At 37.7% G+C, this 26,720-nt stretch overlaps 1 protein-coding gene across 3 annotated transcripts in view; it reads right to left on the reverse strand.

Annotated features, from left to right (window-relative positions):
* DGKI (diacylglycerol kinase iota) overlaps positions 1 to 26,720 on the reverse strand; it is a 475,885-nt gene that overhangs the window by 151,249 nt on the left and 297,916 nt on the right. For 2 of the 3 annotated variants that reach the window (XM_032761874.2, XM_058427074.1), the window contains exon 20: positions 24,143 to 24,342. In XM_032761874.2, coding sequence (XP_032617765.1) covers positions 24,143 to 24,342 — 200 coding nt within the window. Of the gene's footprint in view, positions 1 to 17,670; positions 17,734 to 24,142; positions 24,343 to 26,720 lie in introns of all 3 variants that reach the window. The other variant, XM_058427069.1, reaches the window with a different exon arrangement.

Raw genomic sequence — 26,720 nt, forward strand, 5'->3', positions numbered from 1 at the left:
AACCTTTCCAAAAATGTATCTAAGAAGACCTCTTTACATTGAACAATAAAACCAAATTGAATCAAGCCTTCTGAACAGAGATTTAAAATGAATTTCTGACACCTGCCAAGTTCAGATAGAATCTTAATAATTCAGTTGTCCTCTGCCTGGAGTAGGAAACAATGCCTCAGAAATCTGAAATAAATTGTACAGAAGTTTCTGATTCTTAAACCAAGCATAAACCAAAATCACATTAGCAGTAATCAGTCATGCACTCCCACTGCCCAGCATGTTTTCCTGGAGAAAGTACCTTCAGAGGTTATTAATTCTTTTTTGATGGAAGTTGAGTAAGTCCTCGGTCTCTAAGACATCCATTTGTGAGGAGGTAATAGGATATGTTACAGCTTACAAATTATTTGAGGCAGCTATTCTTCCAGCCCTTCTTATAAGACCATCATGGAAGCATTATAGAGTCAAAAGCAATCTTCGATCTCATCTAATTCGGTATTTGCTATTCCATCTAATTCTACACGCCCCTATGACTGCATCTTCAAATGGCTATTCTAAGTCTCTGCTTGATCCTCACCAAGCAGTAAGATGCTAATGGAAGTGGCTTAGTCTTTGTTCAGGCTACCTTAATCATTTGCAAATTCTCCCTGCAGTCTAAATCTTCCTCTCCATCGTCTCTGTTTATTAGCCCAACTACCACCATTTTTAGGGAATTGGCTTTTAAGTTACAAAAATAATCAGTCACACAGACTAATGTCAAAAGAGTGCAAACGTTAACCACCAAAGCTAGATGCATATCAAAGAAATATTTGCTGCCTTGATGGCTAACATATTGCAAACAGACTATAAGAATCAAATGTCAATAAATTTTTATGACATTGGCTGAAACAGAAATTATTTTTTAAATTTTCTGGAGATCTTCAAAGTCACATTGTAATTAAAATTTTAAAGTATCCATGGAAATTTGTAATAAATTTCTATGCTTAGGGGGGCGTGAACAATGAGAAATTACTTAATGGGTACAACATATGCTATTTTGGTGATAGATACCCTAAAAGGCCTGATTCACCACTATGTAATCTATGCATGTAACAAAATTACACTTGTACTCCACAGACTTACAAAACTTTTTAAAATGAAAAAACAAATCTATGCTTTTGAGCATAGATTTTTCATGTGTGATTAGGCCAGAATCATTGGCCAGAATAGGGACCACTCAAAAGAATTTTGTTCAAAGGAAAAACTTACTCCCATAACTAACTTACCACATGGTTATTCTAGAGTGTGTTTTCTGTTCAGTGTCGTGTTCATGGCATTTAAAGGGAAGCAAAGTTGCAGAATAAGCAAGCAGTGGCTTCCCTCAGTGGCACTGCAGAGCAGGTTAACAAGTATAGCAGTTTCATCATTTTTGTTTTAAAGGAAAATAAGCAGACTAACAACCTTGAATGATATTTCAAATTCTTCTGGCCACCTGTTTCCTTTTGTGGTAGGCAATGCCATCACTGTTACTGGCTCGTTGATCCAATTCTGGAATTTTATGTGGAGCCATCCCTATATACTTGGGTTACGACCTTTTGCTATTGTCACCCACCCAGGCTGGAATGCAATGGTACGATCTCGGCTCACTGCAACCTCCGCATGCTGGGTTCAAGCAATTGTCCTGCCTCAGCCTCCCGAGTAGCTTGGATTACAGGAGTGTGCCACTACACCTGGTTAATTTTGTATTTTTAGTAGAGATGGGGTTTCACCATGTTGATCAGGCTGGTCTCAAACTCCTGACCTCCTCGGGTGATCCACCCACCTCGGCCTCCCAAAGTGCTGGGATTACAGGTGTGAGCCACTGCACCCGGCCATGTTATAACTTTTTATTACCAGAGTCACAGATTTATTTTTTAAGCCACTGAACAACTCATTGTCCCAGAAACTCAAAGTTCCCTCTCCATAAGACTATACAATATTGTTACTTTCTCTTTTCCTTTATTCATACATATTAATTCACCTGACTTCACTTTTCAGTAGCCTTCCACACTGTGGTTAACTCCCTGCTTCCTGAAGCTCTTTACTTTTGGAATTCAGTTCAAAACACTCTTCTGGTTTCCCAGCTAAGTTACCAGAAGCTCCTTCTTTCTCTCTGCTGCAATTTATCCTCCTCTAAATTTTTCAAATACATATGCTTCTTTGCTCCTTCCACTAAAACCCCTTTAGACCAAGCTAATATCATCTTGCACCTAGGCTAATTGGGCCCCCTGAATCCAAAAATTTCATCACACTGCACACTGTTTAAAACATAAATGTAATCATGATATGATGATTTTGCTCTCCCCATTAAATCATGAGCTCTTCAAGGACAGCACGCCCAACTATATTTATCTTTAAATCTCCCACTACATATGTTTAATATGAGGCTTTCAATATGTGTTAAATTGCTGATCCCCATATGGACTTCCTAAATTTGCAATGAGAAAAAAAATCTTTTTCCTGACAACTGACTACATTCTTCATCACACCTAATCATGTGTGATTAGGGCAGAATCATTGGCCAGAATGGGGACCACTCAAAAGAATTTGGTTCAAAGGAAAAGCCTACTCCCATACATAAAACCAACAAACAAGAAATAATATCACTGATTATGCATTACATTATTGCTGTACCACCTTCAGGTATCGAGTTGAGCCTCTGGCTTGCCCCTGTTTAATACAAAAGAGAAGAATTTCTATTCATTATTAGATATTATTGCAAATTTAAGTCTCATGAAGATGGCGTCCTCTCCCCTGATATTTGGTGAACTGGCAACAAGAGATGACAACCTTCAAAAAAGTCTTTTAAGGTAGAAGTTTTAGACTTTAAGTTCCCACATATACTCTTTTTACATTCTTTCATGCTTAAGGAGTATAAAAGTTGGATAAATATCCTAATAAAAGGCAAAGGAGAAGTACCACAGGAAATAGAAACAAATGGAAATTAGACATAGAGGTAGCGTGCATTCTCACAGAAGAATTCTGCGAATTCCAACTGTTGAGACGAAGAAAAATTAAGAACAGTTGGAATGAGAACACGTAAAACTCAAGCCCTGTCTTTCATCACATCAGAACAAAATCATTTCCACTTTAAGAAGTAAATCCATGTAATGAAGTTTTCCTGATTATTAAAAATGATTAAAGATTCTATCACAAAACACTAACATGAGTTACTTTTAATACCATAGCCTGCAATCAATGGTACTAAATGGAATTCTCACAGCATGGAGAATTCTTTTACTGCCAATTGGAGGGAAGAACATTCATCACTATACTTAGTGGAGCAAGGAGCAGTTGGGCTTGAACCAATGAGACATAAGAGGACAATGTTACTCCTAAGCCATCAAAATGGATTTAGATCTCATGTGTTCAGGAAGACAGACATTTTCTGCTTCAGCTTTCAGTTTCTATATATCAGAGGGATCTCTTAAACTTAATTGTTATTTAAAATGCTAAAAATCTTCCCCGGGATTTGCAATCACAAACGGTTGTATTTTCCTGTTCTTATTTGCAACCAATAAATTCACTTTCATTGCTAAAAAAGGGTGTGGATGAAGTGTTATGATTCGTGCATTTTAAAAATGTCATTTCACAGAAGAGAACACTTGTGGCCTTTCATACCAACCATGAAGAACACTGAAACTAGGCTTCTAACTACTGGTATAGTTGCTAACCTTCTATTAACTCTAAGCACTTTAACAAATTAAGTGGTGGTATTTGAGTGTCTACATGTAACTTTAAAACAGCATTTTAACCAAAATAGACTACACATAATCTTTAAATATTGAACACATTTCATCTACAAACCAATAGAAAAAAAATCAAAGATTCAGAATGTGTTATAAATACAAATATCCAAAAAAACAGTAGCCAAAATTCATGAAGCAATGATGAAGTGAAAACAGATATTGCTATCTTAAAATGGGGAAATCACGTAACCCAATTATGTATAGAAAGAATGGAATGTATGAGCTACAGGGTGCATTACTACTGAAAAGCTACTCTACAGATTGTGTGGTAGTAGATCGGCATTTCTAGGAAACAGGCTCAGTCAAGGGAAGAGCATGTTTTGTTTTTATAAAGGAAATAAAAAGTAAAGATTGATCTGACAATAAGCGACATTACATAAAAGGCATTTTCTTAAATGGTTTTAGCCTTTCACATAAAACATTTTATGAAACAATGTATATACTTTCCTAAAATCTGAGTATCAGAGAAAAAGTTATTACAGAATTGCCTTTTTTTCTTCATTAGTAGGTAATTAATATTTTACCTGGACAGGTTGACAATTGCTTGCCAAGTTCCTGAATCCTCAGTGAGGAGCTACATTGGGCTCTGGAAAGAGATATAGATGGCCCCATATTTCTATTCATCAATCTACAGCTGGTGGGAACTTCAGCTCCTATTAGTAGCTCAGATGTGTTCCCACCAGCCCAAGTTTTCTCGTCGGAAATTAAAGAAGGAATAATTGAGAGTTCGCTAAACCTGACCCTCCCTCTTTCCCAATTCAGCCCATTTAGCCAACTGGGAGGAAACCTTTCATTACGCTTCTCTAATTCCTGATCCAATGACTGAGGGATTTTATAAACTGCTCTTATTTCTTGGAAACATTCTTCTTGTCTTTGTAAAAATGACAGAATAAAGACATTTCTAGAACAGAACTTACAAGAATTACACAATAATTATATCAATATAACAATTATTCATCACCAAAAATAACTTTTACAAAATTCAGTAGTAAGGTTGAGAAAAAGAGTTCCCTAGAATATAGTTTTATGGGTGGACTAACGGGTCAGTTGGGGCCAGGTGCAGTGGCACCTGTAATTTCAGCATTTTGGGAGGATCGCTTGAACTCAGGAGTTTGAGACTAGCCTGAAAACACAGTGAGAGCATCTCTAAAAACTTTTTTTTAAATAAATAAATAAGCACGGTGGCATGCACCTGTTGTCCCAGCTACTCAGGAGGCTGAGGTGGGAGGATCACTTGAACTCAGGAGTTCAAGATCGCAGTCAACTATAATAGTGCCACTACACTTCAGCCTAGCCACGGAGTGAGACCCTGTCTCAGAAAAAAATAATAATGAAAGTAAATATATAAAATAAATTACTTGGATGAAGGAGAAACAAACACAAAATAACTAGTTAGATATTTTGATGCTACAAATACTAAAAAGAAAACAATGAAAAAGAAAGAAAATAATGGTTTTATTGATAATATCATAATAGAATGTGAAAATAATTTGGAGTGCCTTTGCTTGTTCCATTTCTTTCTCTCCTTTCACTTACCACATTACAATAAGTCAAGTCTCTATTAAAGGCAGCAAACCAATGTATTTAATAAGACAAGGGCCTTTACTCAATAAAACATACTTGTTTTACTTTTCCTGGACAACAAAATAACATCAAGCCAAATGACATAATCACGTCCCAATTAGAGGACATAAACCACCTTTCTTAAGAGCAGTAAGGTCTAAGTGATTACTTTTTCAAAATAAATACAACTATAGGTCTTTATAATATAAGGCTGAAAGGCTTTGGCCTTTTCATTCCATTTGTAATTCTTCCAATGGTACTTTCATTTTATTTTATTTACCTGTTTTCTTAATTTTTATAATGGCCCAAGATGAAAAGTATTTTTATTTCAGTCAAATACCTGAGCTATAACTTTGGAACTTGGTGAATCATTTATAGAACTTCATTTTCTGACACAAAATGTGATGAGTTCTAGGGATTAATTAAATGTAGCATCAATGAGTACTTTCTTTTTATGCCTTTTAAAATGTACATCTTTTCATTTCATGTAAGTGTTTCAGGGTGTTATGACAGACCAGCAAAACTCAGTCCAATTGGTATAATTAAATTGAAGGCCTCCTACAAATGAAATGCACCTCACACTTCATTACCACTTCAGCAAAGTAATCCAAAATAATTGGATTATTTGGATTATTTGTTTGGAATGCTCAAAACAAACATCTAGGTTTCTTTGTTGATATGTCAGAGGATGATGTCAGTTCTTATTCTAGTACTGGAGTAAAAATTGAAACGTCTCTTTTTCCTTCCTGAATGCAGTAAATCCATTAATAACATTGCACTTATAATGGTCGGTCCAAAAATACTTAGGTTTTTTGTTTTGCTTTGTTTTCTGGGTGGGGAGTCCATTTTTAAATAAATCTTTTACTCACAAAGACTAACAAAAGTATTCCTTTTCCTTCCCGTTTATAGTCTGTACATATTTCTGTAGATTTTTTTTATTATAATCATGCTTTAGGAATTCAGATTTGAACAAAAATTTAAAGTACATATTGTTCAGCCACTTCATTTTACAGAAAGTGAATTTGGGTCCAGAGATATCAATCACATTATTGTATCTATATAATTAATACGGAAAATCTGTTATAAATAATAGGGTAATGTTCTTCAGCTCTCCTTATACCCTTTGATAAAAACATATTTTAAACAAGTAAAATATTTATATAAATAATATACACAAAGTTTAGTCTTCAGAGGGTGACACAGAAATATAACTAAAATTCAATCAAATTTATCCAGTATGATGCTGTTATGTACTAAGTTATCTGTCCCCCAAATTGGTAAGTTGAAGTTCTAAACCCTAGCTCTTCAGAATGTGACTGTATTGGGAAACAGGGTCTTTACAGAAGTAATTAAGTTTAAATGAAGTTGTTAGATTGGAGCCTAATCCAACATGACTAGTGTCTTTTATATAAAGAGGGAATTTGGACACAGACATATGAAGAGGGAAGACCATATGAAGACATGAGAAGACAGCATCTACAAGACAAGGAGACAGACCAATCCTGCTGACACCTTCATTCAGACTTCCAGCCTCCAGAATTGTAAGGAAATAAATTTCTGTTGTTTTAGCCACCCACTCTGTGGTACTTTGTTATGGCAGTCCTAGCAAACTCATACAGATATCTACTAAAAAGATGCACAAAAAGAACTAACTCATTTTGTTCTAATCCTACAACTAGTGTTTATAAAAAGATATATAATGGAAGAATGAGAGAAATCTAATTTTTAATTTTCAAAAATTCCAATCTGGCTTGGGAATCTCTGCCAGTTTGATATCCCTGCCCTGGCTATTCAGACCCTAATTTTCACTTATTAAAAACATAGAAAAATCTAAAAAACAAGTGTTGTATTTGTTGGACTAATTGTATCTCTAAAGTCAGATTTCTATTTGTGAAATTTATTTTTATTTTTTAAAAATTTCATAAATGTTTCCCCCTCCTTTTCCCTGCCAAACATACCTGGCACATGTACTATCCCCAAACCTTCCTGCAAACTTTCTCCTTTACCCCCAAGTCTGACTTCTGCAAGAGCTCCCTTATTCCCTGCACACTCAAGGCAACAAAACCTGCAGTAAATATCCGCTGCACTTTTGAAGTAACTTTTTACTATATGAAAAATGCTGAGTGGTAAGACTATTTCTACACCTATGAGGACATAAATAATTCATCTCTAAAAATAAATTTGAAAGCAGCAAGATAGAATGTTAAATGTGGAAGGGGCCTTAAGTGTATTGTGCCTTTACGTAAGTGGACTGATTGCCAAGCTCTGGGTTGACTGTTACTAATATAAGAACATAGGAACGATTCCTCCACTGTGGATGTCAGCATGACGTTTCCTAATAAGCCTGTTTCTCAGTTCAAATGCCACTCCTTACGAATCTAAAAGACTTCAAATTACTTAGCGGTGCTATTTTTACCCGGAATTTGTCATTCTGAAATTTTATTATAACAACACTTGAACTATAAACCTATGACACCAAAGATTCACACATTTGCAACACACAGAATTGAATTGTTATTCTTCATAACCAAGTTTCCTTTAAAAGTTTATATAATATGATTGGATTAAAATGTATCAATAATATAGATAAATATACATACATATATGCACATACAAGAAAATGACCAGAAGTGATATTGACAGTCAATGACTTTCAACTTTATCAACGTATAGCAAGCAACCATAGGTAAGTTTCCTACCATTTCTTGTTCTCTGTCTTCTCATCTAGGGAATGAGACTGGTAGCAATCGTGACCTTAGAAGTTAGTAGAGTGTTAAATTTGATCACAGAGCAAGGTGCTTAGGTACATATTATGTCTCTAGCTAAATGTAAAAATCCACTTTGGTTCCTGCTGACAGGAAGGTGAGACATGAACTATGCTTACCAAGGCAGAACAGAGCCTGGCTCCCCTGCCCAGTACTCAGAACCAAGGACAACGCTGTCTTGTCCCATAGCAAATCTCATCCACTTCATGCTACAGATTTTTGGGGGGCAGATTTTCTTATGATTCTAAGATCATGCTTTGAATTCTACCATAACAGAACTTCAAAGCTGATAGGAATTCGAAGGACAAACTGCAGTTTTTAAATATCTGAAAAACTGAAATGCAAAAGGTTAATACACGGCCGATGTTACACAGACAAATGCAGGGTTCCCCCAGATACTCAAATCAGAAGGATGTTACCATAAGAAAACAGAGGTTGCAGAATAAGGAGGAAGACACTCTGGCTACAGACCCATGGACTGCTTCCACTGCCCCTTTTCTTTGTGTCACTAGACCTCTCAGAGTGGAAGGGAAGCCCAGGCAGAGTGAGGGAACTCATGGGAGAAATTCATTTAAAAAAATTCAAAAAAAAAAATTTAAAAAAAATTATCTGAGTTGCAGCCTGGGCTCTCACGGAAACTGAGAGATAAAGTGTGGACACTGGCATAAGCTGAAGTCCAAGTAACCATTAATTTCTTTTCTTTGGAATTGTCCATTGCAGATGTCTATTTTATGGAACTAGTAAAGAAGAGTGGCATAACAAGAGGAAAGAAGGGATGACATGATGGTATGACTGAAAGTCAAGAAACTGTGCACAGACTGAAGTAAAATTACTAGTAAGATTACCCAAGAAATTCGGGAGCCAAGGGAGAGAGAGGAAGGAAGAAGTGACGATGGGCAAAGTTTAGCATCTTCCTTTGCTCAGAAGTTTAGAGAGCAAATAGCTTTGCTTTCCAGGTAGCCTGAAGCTAACTCTTACACTTCATTATCTGACCTTAAGATTCAGCAAATGGCATGCCTTTCAATTCTACGAATGTAGCAATTTTCTCCTGTTCTTTCAAAAATATGAAGTGTTTTGCTTTTTTTCCCTTTTTAGAAGTACTACCCATTCATGGAAATACATCAGAAAATACAGAAATCCAAAAAAAATTATGGATAATCCTACAATTCAGAGATAATCACCTAGGAATACAATAATAACAAAAGCATAACCAACAAACCTAATCACACAAGTTGAAGTACTTAGGCTGTTTTGGTACCCTCAAAATTGGTTTTTGGGTCCAGGAGCTATGACTCAAAAATTATAATCCATGAATCGGAATCTGGACAGATTTCTGGCCCAGACATGAAGCACATTTCTGGAGGCTCCACTGGCCCATGAGTGTGATTCATTCTCAGACTCTCAGGAAGGTTGTGTATTAGCCACCAGCAGCTTAATTCATTTAGGTGAACCATATCTGATGGATCATCTCAGCTGCTTTAGAGGTAAGCCTTATAGTTTACAAAGGCATGCATGTAAATTTCCACTTTGGCATCATTTTTGTTACTTCCTTAAAGAGTTAAGGTGTGGCAGAGTTTATAAAGAGAGGAAAGGAAAGGAAAAAGTGTTCTGAATAACACAAATCAAGTCTTATTTTCTAATTAAAGGGCCACAGCTAAGTAAACAGAATAAAGAGACCTTTCATAATATAATTATACAAACTGAAGTAAATGTTAGAACAAAAGTTTTGTTGTGACTAGTTGTAGAATAGAATTATAGAATTTTAGAAAGCTTTTCAAAGGATCTTCTAGTTTACTTCTCTGGCCAGAGGCATGCAAACATTTGACTACCTATGGCTAATTTATGTTTTCTTCAATTGTGAAGATCAAAGGTTCTTTGCTCTGTCTTGGTAGTTTCATAAAAATAAAATTCTTAAACTCAACCTAAAACAGAACCATAAAAAATTTTAACGTATCAAAAATATTTCCCTTTCTTTTAATAAAACTCCCTTTCGTCCTGGAACAAAAATCAATTTACTTTCATCCTTACCAAGAAGTCTTCATTTATCACAAACAATTTTGGAATGCTGAGTCATATTCAGTGGTCAAATATGACAATTCATACTTTTTTCGTGGATCGGTTTCTAACTTTGCTTTTCTCAAGGTAATAAGCAGACCCACACAATTTAGCAGTGGGATATATCCTGTTTATGTTTAAACTGCAACTGCTGTGCAAGATGGTGTATTACACTTAACATATGTTAGTTGTAATTCAAAATACACTGGTCTCTCTGCAGAGTTGTTTTGCTGAGTTTAGCTATGGCACTCGCTGAGTCACTGCAGTGGGCAAGAAGGAAAGCAGTCAGATAGTTCTCTGCTTCAAAAAACAGGGGAGATCTTATCCTGGTGAAGGTGGGTCGGCACACAGCATTATTTCTTCCCCAATGAATGCAGCTATACAATGTGGAGAGGTTTCATAAAGCAGCTATTTGAGAACTTTGAAAAGTAAATGATAGCAGTAGATTGAAGAAGAACATCAGAATTTAAGATACTATCAAATTGGTAGTAAACTCTCCAAATCCCTCTCCCTCCAATAAGCCCTAGCCTGGACTCCAGGCAGCATAAAGCCCAAAAGGGGACACCAGGAGCAGAGAGCAAGAGCTCTAACCAAATCCTTGTGCTCCAGCTCTAAGAAAGGAAGGGACTCTGAATCCTGAAAGAAATGGAAAAGGATCTCCCTATCTTTCCCCCCCCCCCGCCAAATTTTCTCCCACTACACCACTACTCAGGCCATTTCACTATTTCTGGCAGCAGCAATGACAAAGCCTTCCGGCACCTAAAATTAGGAGGGAAGTGGGGCTTCCTCTCTAATCACAAGAGCTATGATGCCAAGAGAGTGGCAGAAACTATCATTGCTTCTTTTTCTTTCTGTTATCATTGGTTGGCCCTGGACATGAACACAGTTGCAGGCAGTATGCAGCAGAGTGAGGTAACTAAAGCCTTAGCTTTCTGGCACAAGGACCAAACAAAGGAAGACCCAAGAAACCAGAAAGTACCAGGGATGACAGCAGAAAGGAAGGAACTCAGAAAACAACTCCATAAAGATGTTCACGAACTCTCGGGGGTTTATCTCTGGGCTGCAAATACATGGATCCAGCCCTAAACACCAGACCATAGACTTTGGGAACTCAGCTATAGGGTAGACCTCCACCCAGATCCCATACTGGCAACTTAGTCATTCATAAGCCAGACAGATGAGAATAGCAATGCAAAGACTTTGGAAACAAAACTAACATTGTAACCACAACTCTTAGAAGATTAGTCAAAACTTGTGGCCTGAACTTGAGTCAATTGCATACTGAAGCAAATAAATAAAAGATTCCACTTTAGAAAAAAATGGGGAAAAAAAGAGAAAAATAAACCCAAATCAAGCAGAAGGAAGGAAATAATAAAGGGCAGAAATCAATAAAATCGCAAATTGAAAAACAATCAAGAAAGTTAGTAAAACAAAAGCCAATTCTTCAAAAAAGCCGATAAAATGGATAGATCTCTACCAAGATTGACAAAGAAGAAAAAAGATACAGGTTACTAATATCAGGAATAAAAGAGGACTTGTACTGCAGACCTCACAGACATGAAAGAGAGAAGGAAATACAACTCTACATACATTAGTCAACAATTTAGATGAAATGAACAAATTCCTCAAACACTTCGAGCAACTATAAGACAACTAAAACTCATTCTTGGTGAAATAGATAACCTGAGTAGTCCTACAACTCCTAAAGGGATTGAATTTATAGCTTAAGAAAGAGGAAAAAATCTTGCGGCCCAGAAAGTTTCATTGGTAAATTCTAACAAACATATAAAGAACAAATAATACCCTAATCTTTCCCAGATATGCTGACAAAATACTTCAACAAAAATTCTACAACTAATGATCAATCTGATGGTGAAAGACAGAATGATTTCTCCCTAATATCAGAAGCAAAGCAAGGAGGGAAACTCTCATCACTGTTGTTCAACACTGTACTCTAAATCCTAGCCAGGACAACAATGCAAAAGAAAGAAAAGGCATATGGATTAGAGAGAAAGGAATAAAACTATCCTTATTCACAGACATGCTGGACTATATAGAAAACTCTGAGGATGCTACCAAACTCCTAGAACTAAAAAATGAATTTAGTAAGGCCAATACGATACAAAATCAACATATAAAAATCCACACTACCTCAAAAGTTAGCCAGGCATGGTACCATGTGCCTGTACTCCCCAGCTACTCAGGATGCTGAGGTGGGAAGATCACTTGAACCCAGGAGGCAGAGGTTGCAGTGAGCTGAAATCGCACCACTGCACTCCAGCCTGGGTGACAGAGTGAGATCCTGTATCAAAAGAAAAAAAAAATCCATAGTATTTCTGTATACTAGCAATCAGCAATTGGAAACAAACATCTTAAAAACACACCAAAAAAAATACCATTTACAATGGCTCCAAAAACATGAACTACTTAGGCACAAATCTAACAAAAGAGGTATAAAATCTTTATGCAGAAAACTACCAAGCAATGATGGACAAATAAAATAAATGAAGAGACATAGAGAATTTATGAACTGAGAGTCTCAACACAGTAAAGATATCAACATTCCCCAACATTCCCCTATAGACTCAATATAATTCCAGTCATCCAATTTCTAGTAGAATTTTTGGAGACATAGGCAAGCTGATTCTAAAAATGTGTATGGGAAGACAAAGGAACTCAAATAGCCATGACAGTGTTGACAATGAAGAATAAATTTGGAGGAATAATGAAACCAGATTTTAAGAGTTATTATAAAGGTACAATAATAGAAAGAATATGGCACTGGCAAAGGCATAAACCATAGGTCAATGGCACAGAATAGAGTCTACATTGGATCTGTGTGTCTGTGTGTGTGTATACGTGTGTGTGTGTACAATCATTTCTCCATTTCTGTGGATTTTACATCTGCAGATTCAACCAACCACAGATTGAAAATACTCAGAAAAAAAAGGATGGTTTTGTCTACAGTGAACACGTACAGACTACTTATCTCATCACAATTCCCCAAACAATATAGTATAACAACTATTTACACAGCATTTGTACTGTACTGGATGTTATAAGTAATCTAGAGATGATTTAAAATACATGAAAGTATGTACATAGGTTATATGCAAATATCTGTTTTATATGAGGGACTTGAGCATCTAAGAATCTAAGAAAAGGGACTCTGGAAAAAATCCCCTATGGATACTAAGGGATGACTTTTTGTATATCCAACTGATTTTTGATAGAGTTCTAAAGGCAATTCAATAGAAAAAGACAATCCTTTTACAAATGATGTTGAAAGCACTGGACATCCATATGCGAAAACATTAACCTCAAGCTAAACAGCACATCTTATAGAAAAAACTCAAAACAGATCACAGAACTACATGCAAAATAGAAAACCTATAAAACTTTTGGGAGAAAGCAAAGGAGAAAATATTCACCGGGAATTAGGCAAAGAGTACTTTAACATAATACCAAAACCACAACTCTATGAAGAAAAAAAAAATGATCATCTGGATTCTGTCAAAAGGTTTTACTCCACAAAAGATATCATCAAGAGAATAAAAAGACAGGATATATAGTGGGAGAGAACGTCTGCAAAGCACACAAAGGCCTTGGGTGCGGAATACATGATGAACTCTCAAAACTCACAGGAAGACAAATAGACCAACTAAAAAATGATCAAAAGACTTGGACATATTCTTCCCAAATGCTAACAATACCAAGTGCTGACAGGGATGTGGAGCAACCGGAATGATCATACATTGGTGGTAGAAATGCAAAATGGTGCAACCACTCTGGAAAACGGTTTGTCAGTTTCTTACAAAGGTGAACATACACTTACCATATGACCCAGCAATCCCATTCCTACGTGTTTAACCTAGAGACACGAAGCTTATGTTTACATAAAACCTGTTCATCAATGTTTATAGGAACTCTACTCATTATTGCCCCAAACTGGAAGAATAACCCAGATATCCTTCAATGCGGGAGTGGGTAAGCTAGCTAAAACATCCATACAATGACATACAGATGGGCAATAAAAAGGAACAAATAATTGATACATGCAACAACTTGGATAAATCTCAAAGGTGTAGTGTTCAGTCAAAGCAGCCATCTACAATGGACTACACATTGTATACTTCCATTTATATGGCATTCCTGAAAACACAAAACTATAATGATTAGTGGTTGCTAGAGGTTGGGAGATGGGAGGGTTTGACTACAGTGGGATACATCATGAGGCAGCTCTTTTAGGGTGACAGACTGATCTATATCCTGACTATGGTGGTGATTATATGAATCTTTATATGTCTTAAACTTTATGGAACTGTACACCAGAAAAGTCAGTTTTACAGTATGTTAACTTTAAATATTAAAAATAAAAGCAAATATAATAAACATTCAATACAAAGATATTCATATGGAAGAACAACCAGAACCTCTACTTGGATGCTTGTCACATTGCTTCATAATTCTGTCATAGGCAACACAACTGGGTCTGTTCCTAGAGTGTTCATTTCTCCAGGGCAGAAACCTTAGTGTTCTTGTCTCTGCTTCTCCAATATCCCACAGAGTATCGAGTAACTGAAGTAAACACTCAATGTTTGTTGAAAGATGAAAGCAATGAATAAATTAGGTGTAAATGGAACACATTATTTCATTTTGATGGGGGAAGAGCAGGAGGGAAACAGAACCTAATGAGAGGTAGCTACTAAAGGCTAAGAGAGTTCTAGAAAGACACATTTTGCAGTTTCATACTTTTTTGGCATTAGCTGAATATGAGTTGGCAGTTACAGCATTTAGCATGACTAGTCATGATTTATGAAATGTAGTGTGTACATGTGTCTTCCAATGAGGACTTTACTTCATTATGAAGCCAATCAATTATAAAGAATTTATTAATTCATTAAGTTGCACTGTATCAGATTTATGGAGAAATATTCTATTTGCTTTGTTTTGTCCTATTGGATGAGACCACTAAATACCATTGATTAAAATTCATCAATTCATATGTTGTCATATATGATCAAAACATAAAATTTCATGATTTTTCTTTGAATAAACTGGAAATTTTGCATATACACAGACATTAGTAGTATGTTGCAATTCCTAATAATTCATACATTGCATGTTACCACCATGTACTCCATCCCTGGAGAAAAAGTCTTCTGAAAGCTAGAGAGAAAAAAAAAGATTACTTCAAGCTTCTTCAAGGAAGCAACAATTGCTTCAAGAGCAGCATAAAGAGAGGGTTCATCCAAAGAAAAGATCATCTGTAAAAAAGAGTTGTTCTGAGCAGAGAATGGCTGATTAGATAGCAACCCCCTTCCCCTCCCCGCCAAAAACACATAAAATCTCACTTCACGATACTGAGGCTCCTAACTTCTACAGGACCAAAGCAATGTTACCATGGTTTTTTCAACATTGCTGAAATTAGCAAACACTGGTGTGTGAGTAAATCAAGGCTATCCTCACTGCCGTGACATAAAAAGACAAAATGCACATGTTGTGCTTAAACTTTTCTCCACATTCCTTGCTGTATTCCATATAGTTTTATTATCTGATTTTTAAAATAATATCCTGATTTAATGTTTATTATATAGATGTTTTATCTATAGGTAGAAAATCTATGACATGTAATATTCAATATATATCCTATGTAGATATAAAATATTTTCAAATTAACATTCGAGTTTTAAAGTAACCACAACTTAGTGCCTGCTGCACTCTACAGAAACAAGTATGGACAATTTACTTTACTGTATGTAGCACACACACTCGTGGAATAAGAGATAAACAGTCCAATCTAAGATACACAACTAAAGTGTAAATACAATCAAAACTTAACCCATGATAGAAACAGGATGACTAGCATATGCGCTTCTGCTGTTAACATTCTCAATTCTTTGGTCACAATCAACGGAGCCACTAAAAATAATGATCACGTGCAGCCACTCCTTAAACTCAAATTTATTGAACTGGCCTATATAGAATATAGAATTTTACTCCAGCCACAACATTCAAATTGGCAATTGAATGTCATTTTCTTATTGATTCTTTGACTGCTCAAGTATAAGCTCCAGGAAGGTAGTACTCTGTTGTGCTTACCACTAGACACACAGCATAAAATAGTGTCTGGCACAGAGCAAGTGCAAAATAAAGGTTTTTGAATAAATACGTATTTTAATGAATAAATAAATTAGTATCCATAAGACGAGGGTTGAAAGCAGGATTATATAACGGAACTTTAGGAATTGCTTTGTCATACATATCACCAGATGTTAGATATTGTACAATTCTATTTAGACATGTATTCTTTTATTCACTCATTCCACCAAGACAACCAATCAATCATTGTTTGGCTTCAGAATACTTCATATTAAAATCTGTGAACACAGCTGGGAACACAAGATTCATATAAAGATATTACCAATCATCTCAAATAGCCTAAGTCTACTGTGTAAAATACACAGACACAGAGTTAATTTAATTAACACCAAATTAAACCTTGAGAACTGCAACAGATACATGAATGATAAACTCCAGTGAGGGTGTAATTAACTCTGACAGCAAGAATCAAAGAAGAATTCTTTGGAAAGGTAATCATTCAAGTGGGCCTTGAGAAATATACAGGATCCTGACAGATGAAAGGCAGCAGACTATAAATTGTTAAGAACATGAACTTTGAAGCCAGACTGCCTGAGTTTGAATCCCACTCTATGATTTATTAACTCTGTGACCTTGGGCAAGTTACTTAACCTCTCTGTCTATCAGATTCCTCATGCATAGAAGGGAGATAATTATATCACATATGGCCAAGGGTTGTTGGGAGAGTAAATTAATTAATATGTAAAGTATCTGTAACAGTCCCTGAAACATAATAAATGCTAGACAAGCATATGTGATATGGAGAAAACAAAGGACAAAGCAGAGTCCACAGCACAAAATAATTCTGAGCTGAAATGCTAAAAAACATATTTTTTGTTTTCACTAGAAAAAAATAATACCCTGGACTACATTAAGCAAAAACTCCTAAATATATTAGCATTTTGCTAACTCAGTGACAGTTTGGGGTCATTGAACTTTTACTGGAACTATGGGTCTTCCAAAACAGAAATACACACATACACACACTCAAAACTCCATGCATAATCCTAAGGTTTCATCCAGAAATTGAGGGCTGTAGGCGCTTCCTTGAGCTTATCTCTGAGCCGTAAGTAATGACATAATCTAATGGTATTATGCACTTTCCATAAAAACCAATGCTTAGTATGGAATTCTATACAACCCCAGGCAACCATGGGCCCTAAAGTATCTCATCCAAAAATTGAACTGTTAACTTAAGAGGATGGAAGCACATAGAACATAAAAAACTTCACAGCTCCATTTCAAATCAAAGAGGGCAACAGAAAGCAATTCTGGTGACGTGGCTTCCTTATCTGAGGAACAGACCTGTAAAGGCAAGGGACACAGGTAGTCCAACCCGGAGGAGACGAGGCTGGGGAGAAAATGTAGAAACAGAACGGCACTGTACTCACATGGTGAAGGAGCCGGGGGGAGCAGACACTCGCCGCAGGTCCGCAGTTTGCACCTGATGAATACTAGAGGCAGCAGGGAATGAGCAGCGAAGACAGAGTCAGCGACAGCGTGGACAGACAAGGAACAAGCCAGGGGAGAGAAAGAGAGACACACAAAATTTAAACAGAAATTAAATGAGCGCATCACCAAACAGCGAAGGAAAGGAAAAGGAAAACCAAGCCAGCCACGGAAATAAGCCAAAAAAAGCCGGTGATAGCAACGAAGCCAACAGGACACACAGAAGGCGCTGGTTCTAGGCAAGTCACAGACTAGAGCGGGGCCAGGCTGGGGTCGATGCAGGACAGCAGGTCGGGGGGTGCAGGGGGATGACCATGGCCTCCCTTGCTCAGGCCCATCAGGACACCCAAGGAGAGAAGGCACACACTTACATATTGAGTGGTAGGCTGGCATGGTAAACTCATCTTTGAAAAGATTCAAGGTCAATTTAACCCTCTCATCACACAGCCATCAGGTTTCCCCAGGCTTTATAGGAACACTCATCAAAAGACAATCATCTTAACAAGAGTGTCTCAACCAAAACTTCAACTTCCTTCAGTTAAACCACAAAGGCTTTTTAAAAACTCCAAAGGTAATACCAAGAAAGTCTAATTGTATCACTGTATTGCTATCATTCCACCCACATTCTGGGTAGAAAAATGAAACCACAGATTTCTCCCTTTTCTCCCTTCTTTTATATTGGAGTCTACAGCAGCTGCTAGAAAAGACAAAATGTAGAACTTAAGAAACTAAATCCAAAATGTTTTGTTGACTTTACATAATTATTCTCTCCACTCTCTTATTTAAAGAGTTTCATTGTAACTACATTAGACCTAGTTCCCCGATCTCTCTGTTCTGCAGGATACATAACTTCTCATACAAAGTCACCCATGAGTTAACTCCAGCCCAAGCCTCTCTCTGTCTGTGTTATCTTCCAAGTACTATCATTTTCAACCAATAATACTTCTCAGCAGCCTAGGATGATGGAATTCGATTGCTCAATTCAAAGTTTGCTGACTAGAAACCTGGTCATTGGATAAAATGATCATCTTTAATAATGTAGCCTTAATTACCAGTGAACTAAGGATAATATTATCTATTTATTAATAGTTCATTGAAGATCTCCCAAAACACCTGGGTAATTTTGTTTCTATTCTCCTTCAATGGCACCTTTCACATAAAGAACATAATCCAGCATACTGGCTATCACGTTACTAGCATATGAATATGAACCTAGATAAATCTGCTTATTACTTTTTGTGGGGAAGGTATTTACTGTAGTTCATACTCTGTGTAGATTCCTATGCTATGATAAATGACATATGTTCCCATATAAATGAGGAGCTTCTGAACACCGTGGGACCTAGTTTTTTAGTTTGTGTATAGTAATGGCAAATAGGATTATAAGCCAAGAAATATTTTTTAGAAAACATTAATTTTTCCTTTTGCATAAATGAAGATCTAGTGGCATCATGAAGCCCTATTAGTTAACTATTTCTCATGGAAATTCCTTCTATCCATGTGGACCATAGCTTGAAATTATTAAATATGTATCTTTCACTTATAAGACAATGTGATCAAAACACATTTGATATTAGTTTTATATTCACAAAATTTTAGATTTATGTTATCTTAGAAAGCGATTTCTGAGAAACACAGCAGAGATAGCATTATAGAACGGATTCATGTGTGAGTCGCTGATGCAAAATGTGACTGTCTCAGGAGCTATGACAGACACTGGGGATCCTAAGAGGAAAATCCTAGGGCCTCCCCACAGAGCAGAGAAGGGAGGAGTAAATCAATGATTACACTATTTTTAATAAGTGGTGTAATGGAAATAACCAAGAGCACCACTGAAGCACGCAAAGGTACATCTAACAGCTAGAAGTAGACAGAAAAGACTTATTAGGAATAGTAGCATTTCGGTGGGGTCCTAAGCTGTGAGCGAGGAGTTAGCAGAAGATAAAGAGGTGCAGAGGGCACTGCAAGAAGAGAACCTGAGAGCAAAACCAGGATGATGTAGGAGACAGGCTACTGTTCCAGGAACAGCAATCTTCCCTGGAACAAAGAACAAAGAGAATGAAGAGGGGAGTGATCGAAAAGGTCTGCAAAGCTAAGGAACATAGGCTTGGGATTCTTAGATCGATCTAACTGGTATATCAGAAGAGACAGATTATGTGAAGGCAGCAAGGGCAGGAACAAGAAAATAGTCAGAAGGATATTTTAGTAATGCTGCTGAGACGTAGCTCGCATGACCTTTGAACTCTGGCTGCTTTACCAGTAGAGAGGATAGAGGGGATGACAGTCAAAGACTTGGGAAATAAATAGAAGACAGAGTTCAAAGAATGTGGTAGCTACCCTGATGGATGTTGATATGGTTTGGATGTGTGTCCCATCCAAATCTCATGTTGAAATAGAATCCCTGATGTTGTATGTGGGGCCTGGTCAGAGGTGTTTGGGTCATGGGGGCAGATCCCTCATAAACATTTGGTGCCCTCCTTGAGATAGTGAGTGAGTTCTCACTCTGAGTTCATGTGAGAATCAGTTGTTTAAATGAGTATGGTGCCTCCCCCCTCTCTCTTGCTCTCTCTCTCACCATGTGATATGCCAGCTCCCCATTCACCTTCTGTCCTGACTGTAAACTTCCTGAAGCCTCACCAGAAGTGGAGCAGATGCTGGTCCCATGCTTGTACAGCCTACAGAACTGTGAGCCAAATAAAACTCTTTTCTTTATAAATTACCCAGCCTTAGGTGGGCACACTGACTCATGCCTGTAATCCCAGCACTTTGGGAGGCTGAGGCGGGCAGATCACTTGAGCCCAGGACTTCCAGACCAGCCTGAGCAACACGGGGAAACCCTGGGTCTACCAAAAATACATCTGGGCATGGTGGCACACACCTGTAGTCCCAGCTACTCGTGAAGCTGAGGCAGGAGAATCACTTGAACCCGGGAGGCAGAGGTTGCAGTGAGTCGAGAGGGCACCATGGCACTCCAGCCTGGGCAAGAGAGTGAAACTCTTGTCTCAATAAATAAATATATATAAATAAATAAATTATCCAGCCTCAGGTATTTCTTTACAGCAATGCAAAAATGGACTAACACAGGTGTATGGAAGTAAAAGCGACTGAGAGAACCCCAGAGGCCAGGAACAGGACAAATGAGTGGATGGTAGTTTCATGAGTACAGCTATGAACGGAATAGGCTCACTGGATGGTGGGGTGGAAAAGCCAAGGAAATAAAGTTAATGAGTCCAGTTTCTAGCATGTAGTTTGAGGTTACTATGAGACAATAAGGGAAAAATGTCAACTGAGATATTTGGGTATGAGTCTTCAATTTTTAGAAGAAAATTCTGGGCTGAAGACACAGATCAGAGATAGTCTCCCAGAGAAAGGGCAGAACCGCAAGGAGCACTGGCATCTAAGTGGAAAGGGAACTGTTGTTAAAGGAGCCACAGCACTTACATCTCGAATATCCAATCAGCATGCTGTGTGAAAGAAGCCAAATTTTTAAAGCTGAATTAAACAACCACCTTCTTCTTACTGGGAACACACATACACACACAGAGGTTTTTAAGCTAAAAATGCTAAAGATATTTTCAACTAGTTCTACTCAAGTAAAGAAAACAGAAAACAGGCAAAGAAAGGAAGGCAGGAAATAAAGAAAATGTCTTTCAAGTTTCTCTTTCTTCATTGTTTGAATGGTGCACTTCACACAATTGATGGCCAAAGTAGACAAAGGCTTGAAGGACTCAGAAGGTGGAAGAATACTTATAGAACGGTCTTACACGAAAGGCTGACCTTGAACTTGAAACTCCACTTGGAAATCCAGTGGAAGACCTTAGATTTCAAAACAAGGATTTCTGGTAAAATCGAAAGAAAAATTTAATCATAGAAGGTTAGAAGGTAAATAAGATCAGAATGAGAGCAATTAAGGTTTAGTAAGCAAATACTACATGATGACTAGGTTTTTTTGCTTTCTTTTGAAAATGTGCTATCTGTACTGATTTTCTCAAAATATAGTGTTGAATGATAATTTTTCACAAGTACTAACAAAGATTTTTGTTATTTTTAAGTCTTATAAATATTCATTAATAAAATGAAAATTATACTATTGTTCCTATTTCTCATAAGTCTTTCAGAGGGCATGGGGTGGCTTGGATGCAGGCACCACTGCCTCTGGTAGAAAGTAAGTAACAGTTTTGGGTTGTTTTGTTGTTGTTTTGTTGTTGTTGTTGTTGTTGTTGTCATTGTTGTTGTTGTTTGGGTTTTTTTTTTTTTTTCCAGACAGAGTCTCGCTCTGTTGCCCTGGCTGGAGTGCAGTGGTGTGATCTCGGCTCCATGCAACCTCTGCCCTGTGGTCCTAGAGATTCTCCTGCCTCAGCCTCCTGAGTAGCTGGGATTACAGGCACGTGCCACCACACCTGTTTAATTTTTGTATTTATAGGAGAGAAAGGGTTTTGCCATGTTGACCAGGCTGATCTTGAACTCCTGGTCTCAAGTGATCTGGCCACCTTGGCCTCCCAAAGTGCTGGGATTACAGGTGTGAGTCACTGTACCCAGCCAGTAACAGTATTTTTAAGTTGAGGCTGCTTCTTGAACACCTGCAGAGCTAAGTGCTACAAGAAATGCCATCACATATCATGTGTGCCATGAGTACAAAGAGAAAACAATTCTTTTTATGTGCTTTATAGGTGCAGAAAGTCAAATGAACTCTTAACGTATGGTTGCTGAGCAAATACGAATTCTCAACACAAAGGTAAAGCTGTTTAAAACTAAATACCTGAAAACCAGTTCATTTCTGATAAGGTTATGAAATACAGAAGCAGCAGGCCTAAGACTGTGAGCTCTCTGCCTATATATAGTAAAAACTTTTAGCTTCTGCGTATCTTCTTAACAAACTATCTACAAGTGACCCAACAACATAGGCTACAGTATAGTTTCAGAGATGGTTTTTCACTTAGTAGTTCACAGATTTCCGGCAAACCCATGGTCCATTTAACTCTAACATTTCTGGGGGGAATTGGATGAACCATATACAACTACTGGCATGCCACGTTTTTTAACGTATAACCTCAGCAATTGTGTATTTAACCCAACAGAAGGTAAAGGCAGGGAGGGCAGGAGGAATGAGCGAGGAGTTTCACTAAATGCAAAATCTAAACAAAGAAAAACATGTAACTAAAAAACACCTCTGGAAAATGATCTAGGAAAAATTCTGGGGGAAGTCCGGATTCTGGGAGAGAAGGAAGGAGAGGACAGAGAGGATTTTTTACCCCAGCTTCAAACTGAGACCCAGATGCCAAAAGCTGGGACACTCTGAGAGCACTGTCTAATCCTGTTCCTCAACCAACAAGTGCCATCACAGAGAGAGAGCAGTAAGTGCTGGTAGTGAGTGAGGGCACCTGTGTTGCTGGCTATTCTAGGGACTTCTGCATACCGTTATACTGACTCAATAAATGCATGGCAAAGCACGCCCTTGCTTTACAGGCACCACAAGGAAGCCAGCCACTCAGTGCAAATAGGTAACCATGCATTACAGGCCACAAACGGGAGGAGCACCTTTGAGAGTCCCTCACTGTGACAGAGAATGACAAAAGGCTAAGCCCTGAAATGGCCCTAAGCACATAGCATGATATAGAGGAAATACTCAAAAGATGCCAAAAATTCTGTTCATTTTCCATCCCCTTCTCCAACCCCACAGACACTTATTCACTAGTTGGAGTGAGACACACTATAAAATGAATATGAATTCTAAATATCTAGTCAACATTACCTTACCTCATCAGTTTATTAAAATGCCTAAGAAAGGAAAACTCCAGGCAGGATACCATGTGTTTAGGGGTAGAAAGACTGGGTTAGGCTATGTCTGGACAATAGGATGCTGCCCAGAAAGCCAACACTGAGTTGAAGCACCAGAGTATGGAGGACCCCAAAATGGGAACATCAGGAAGGGAACAATTCACTGGCAGGCAGAAAGAGATGCAATGTGGATAGAGGCAAGCCACTGACCAGCTCTGCCAACCACCCGCGACTGGAGAAACCAACACTCTCCAAGTGACCTGGGTAAAGAGCAGGCTAACTATGTGCTTCCCTAAAACAAAACAAACAAAAACACATTTACCTAAACATGGTTCATCCTAGAATCCCTCTCAATGATTTTCTGCTAGTCCTAGTAAATATATTCTCAAGTGGTCAGTGAAGAATCATCATCTATCTCATGTACAGTAGTAACTACTAAAAGAAGGGCATGGAACTGTACAATAAACAAGGAAAAAAAAATTCTATATGTTCCCATGAGAGAAACCAAGGAACTGCGGAATCTCCTGGACTTTTTTCCTCTTCCCAACACAGTGAGGTCCCCAGACCATGCACATGCTCTGCACTCTCCTCTCCAAGGTCTTCGTGTTAAGCAAGGTAGGCCATGAGCAGACTCACTCATTGAGTAAAGGCATGGATGTTCTCCTCTTGCTCTTCTGTACCATGTTGGCCTGATTCCTCAGGGAGATCCGAATCATAGCTGGGGCCAACCTACAGGGCTCCCCATCCACTTGCATGGGGATGGATTTGTAAGTTAGAAGCATGACTTCTCGACACTGGTGTAGCCTCTCTCCATGGCCCCCAACTTGCAGGGCTGCCTATAAAAACAAGAGTCAAAGGGGAGCAAGGAGTTAGTTCTCATTATTTAAGAAAGCTGGAGGCCAGGTGCGGTGGCTCATGCCTGTAATCCCAGCACTTTGGGAGGCCGAGGAAGGTGGATCACCTGAGGTCAGGAGTTCGAGAGAAGCCTGGCCAACATGGTGAGACCCCGTCTCTACTAAAAATACAAAAAAATAACTGGGCATGGTGGCAGGCGCCTCTAGTCGCAGCTACTTAGAAGGCTGAGGCTGGAGAATCACTTGAACCTGGGAGGCGGAGGTTGCAGTGAGCCGAGGTCACGCACTGCACTCCAGCATGGGCAATAGAGCGAGACTCTGTCTCAAAAAGAAAAAGAAAAAGAAAGCTGGAAACCCCAAGTCCATTGTACATAACCAAGGAGTCTGTGATAAACATAGTAAAATTAGTATTAAATTTATAAAATTAACCACCACCATAGTAGGAAACCTGGATAAACCATTAATACAAATAAACTGAATATTCACAATTTTGATGAGCTTTACCATAAATTCCTATTAACTACCATTTTTTGCTCTTATGTGTTTCAAATCTAAATTTAAGCATATTAGTTTAATACAAAGGTTTTTCTTTTGTGTTATCTATTCTCATTAAACAACCAATGAAAGTAGAACAAAACCAATATGAAGGAGACAAAGCAGGTAGTTTATTAACCTCTAAATTGTATTTACCTAATACTTAAATATGCAGCACATTGTTGATTACTTTTCAAGTTTAGATAGGTGGTTGCTTTTTATCTAAACTTCCTCAAGCTATTTCTACCTGTATAAGATCAACAAAATGCAAAATAACTTAAATTACTTAATTTAAAACATTCTGGAAAGCAAAGCAGCTTTGAGGATCAAAATGAAAAACAGTAAGAATTAAGTTCGTCATGGTAGCCACAGAATGGAGTTTCAAGACGATATTAAAAGTCTGTTGTTAAGGAGCAACACATTTGTGTAACCTCTTCTGACTTAGTAAAAAAAGAAATGTATTTATTATTATTTATCCTTTTAGGAAATAAAAGAAAAATCATACATTTTTGTTGTATAACATACATAGAGCACACAAATTTTATTATACATTTAAATAAATATTTTATACACACATGTGAACCTCCAACGAGACCAAATTTTGGAAAATGTATAACACCCAAAAGGTTCCTACATGCCCCTTCCTAGTCTATTACACTCCTCCTGCCAACCAACTGCTGAGCAAGAAAGCAGAGGAGAATGCTGTGAGAAGTTACTAAAATTCTTTTTGCCTTATTATCTGATATGATTTTACTCTTTTTATTTTGTAGTCTTGAGTAGGCCTAATGACAGATAAAATGTAAGACCTGCCTGGTAAGAAGGTATTCCTCTGAGTTTAACCGGACTGAAAATGGCTTGACTACCTTCCAACCTCTTGGTATTGGAAGTCATACACAGTAGTCTAGACCACTTTTCAGCCATCTTCTCAGACTCAAAAATAAAACAACAGCAAATATTACAAACAGGTAGAGTTAACAACTGTCAGTGCCACCCTACTGGCATTTCACAATCAATCCAAGATGATTGCACAGACACAAGAGGAACTACTGTAATTAGCTTTTCAGGGTAGACACATTTCCGTTATTGTTAGCACAGTCATATTAAATTATTTTTGGAACAAATTAGAGTATAAGTATTTTTTAAAACTTATTAGAAATACATATTTTTCATGTCTCAGATTGGTCTAGGCTTAGCATCTTATAAGACATAGGCCTTAAGAGCCCTAATAGGAAGCCCCAAGACTTTCTAGAATGAATCATTTACTATTAGTAATACTTTGATTTATTCATGACAATCGCTCTCTATTTAACATAGCACGTGTTAGTCTTGTAAGAACTTCAGATATTGCTTTTCTGTGACTTGAGAGGAAAATTGAGACAGTCCCTGACCTAATGCATCCGCTGCCATTTATTGCCCCAAGACCATAGCTCTCCTTTGCACTGCAGCTATGTCTTGAGATTTTCTATCTTTTCACACTATACTCTTCCCTGGAATATTTTCCCTCAACCCCTCTCACAGCGTATCCTCCTCCTTACTGCCCAAGTCATTCTACTTGCTGTCAGATGGAAAGAACAGGCAATCCTGGGTTGGGGGAGGGGTGAAGCAAGAGCAAACCTTACTCTCCTTTCCTTCCTCACCACCACTATCAGCCCAGCCTCATTCCTGGAACAAAGTACCCAAAGGAAAAAAATCTGTGACATGGAGATCAAGCGCAAGAGATCTCCATGATCTGCTTGTGTTTTACAGACTAATAAGGTAAACAAACCTCTTGTAAGACTAAACAGAAAAGAATAGAAAACATAAAACTATTTTCTCTCTTTTTTTTT

Source organism: Hylobates moloch, unplaced genomic scaffold (assembly GCF_009828535.3).
Source record: "Hylobates moloch isolate HMO894 unplaced genomic scaffold, HMol_V3 SCAFFOLD_1, whole genome shotgun sequence".
Lineage (NCBI taxonomy): Eukaryota > Metazoa > Chordata > Mammalia > Primates > Hylobatidae > Hylobates > Hylobates moloch.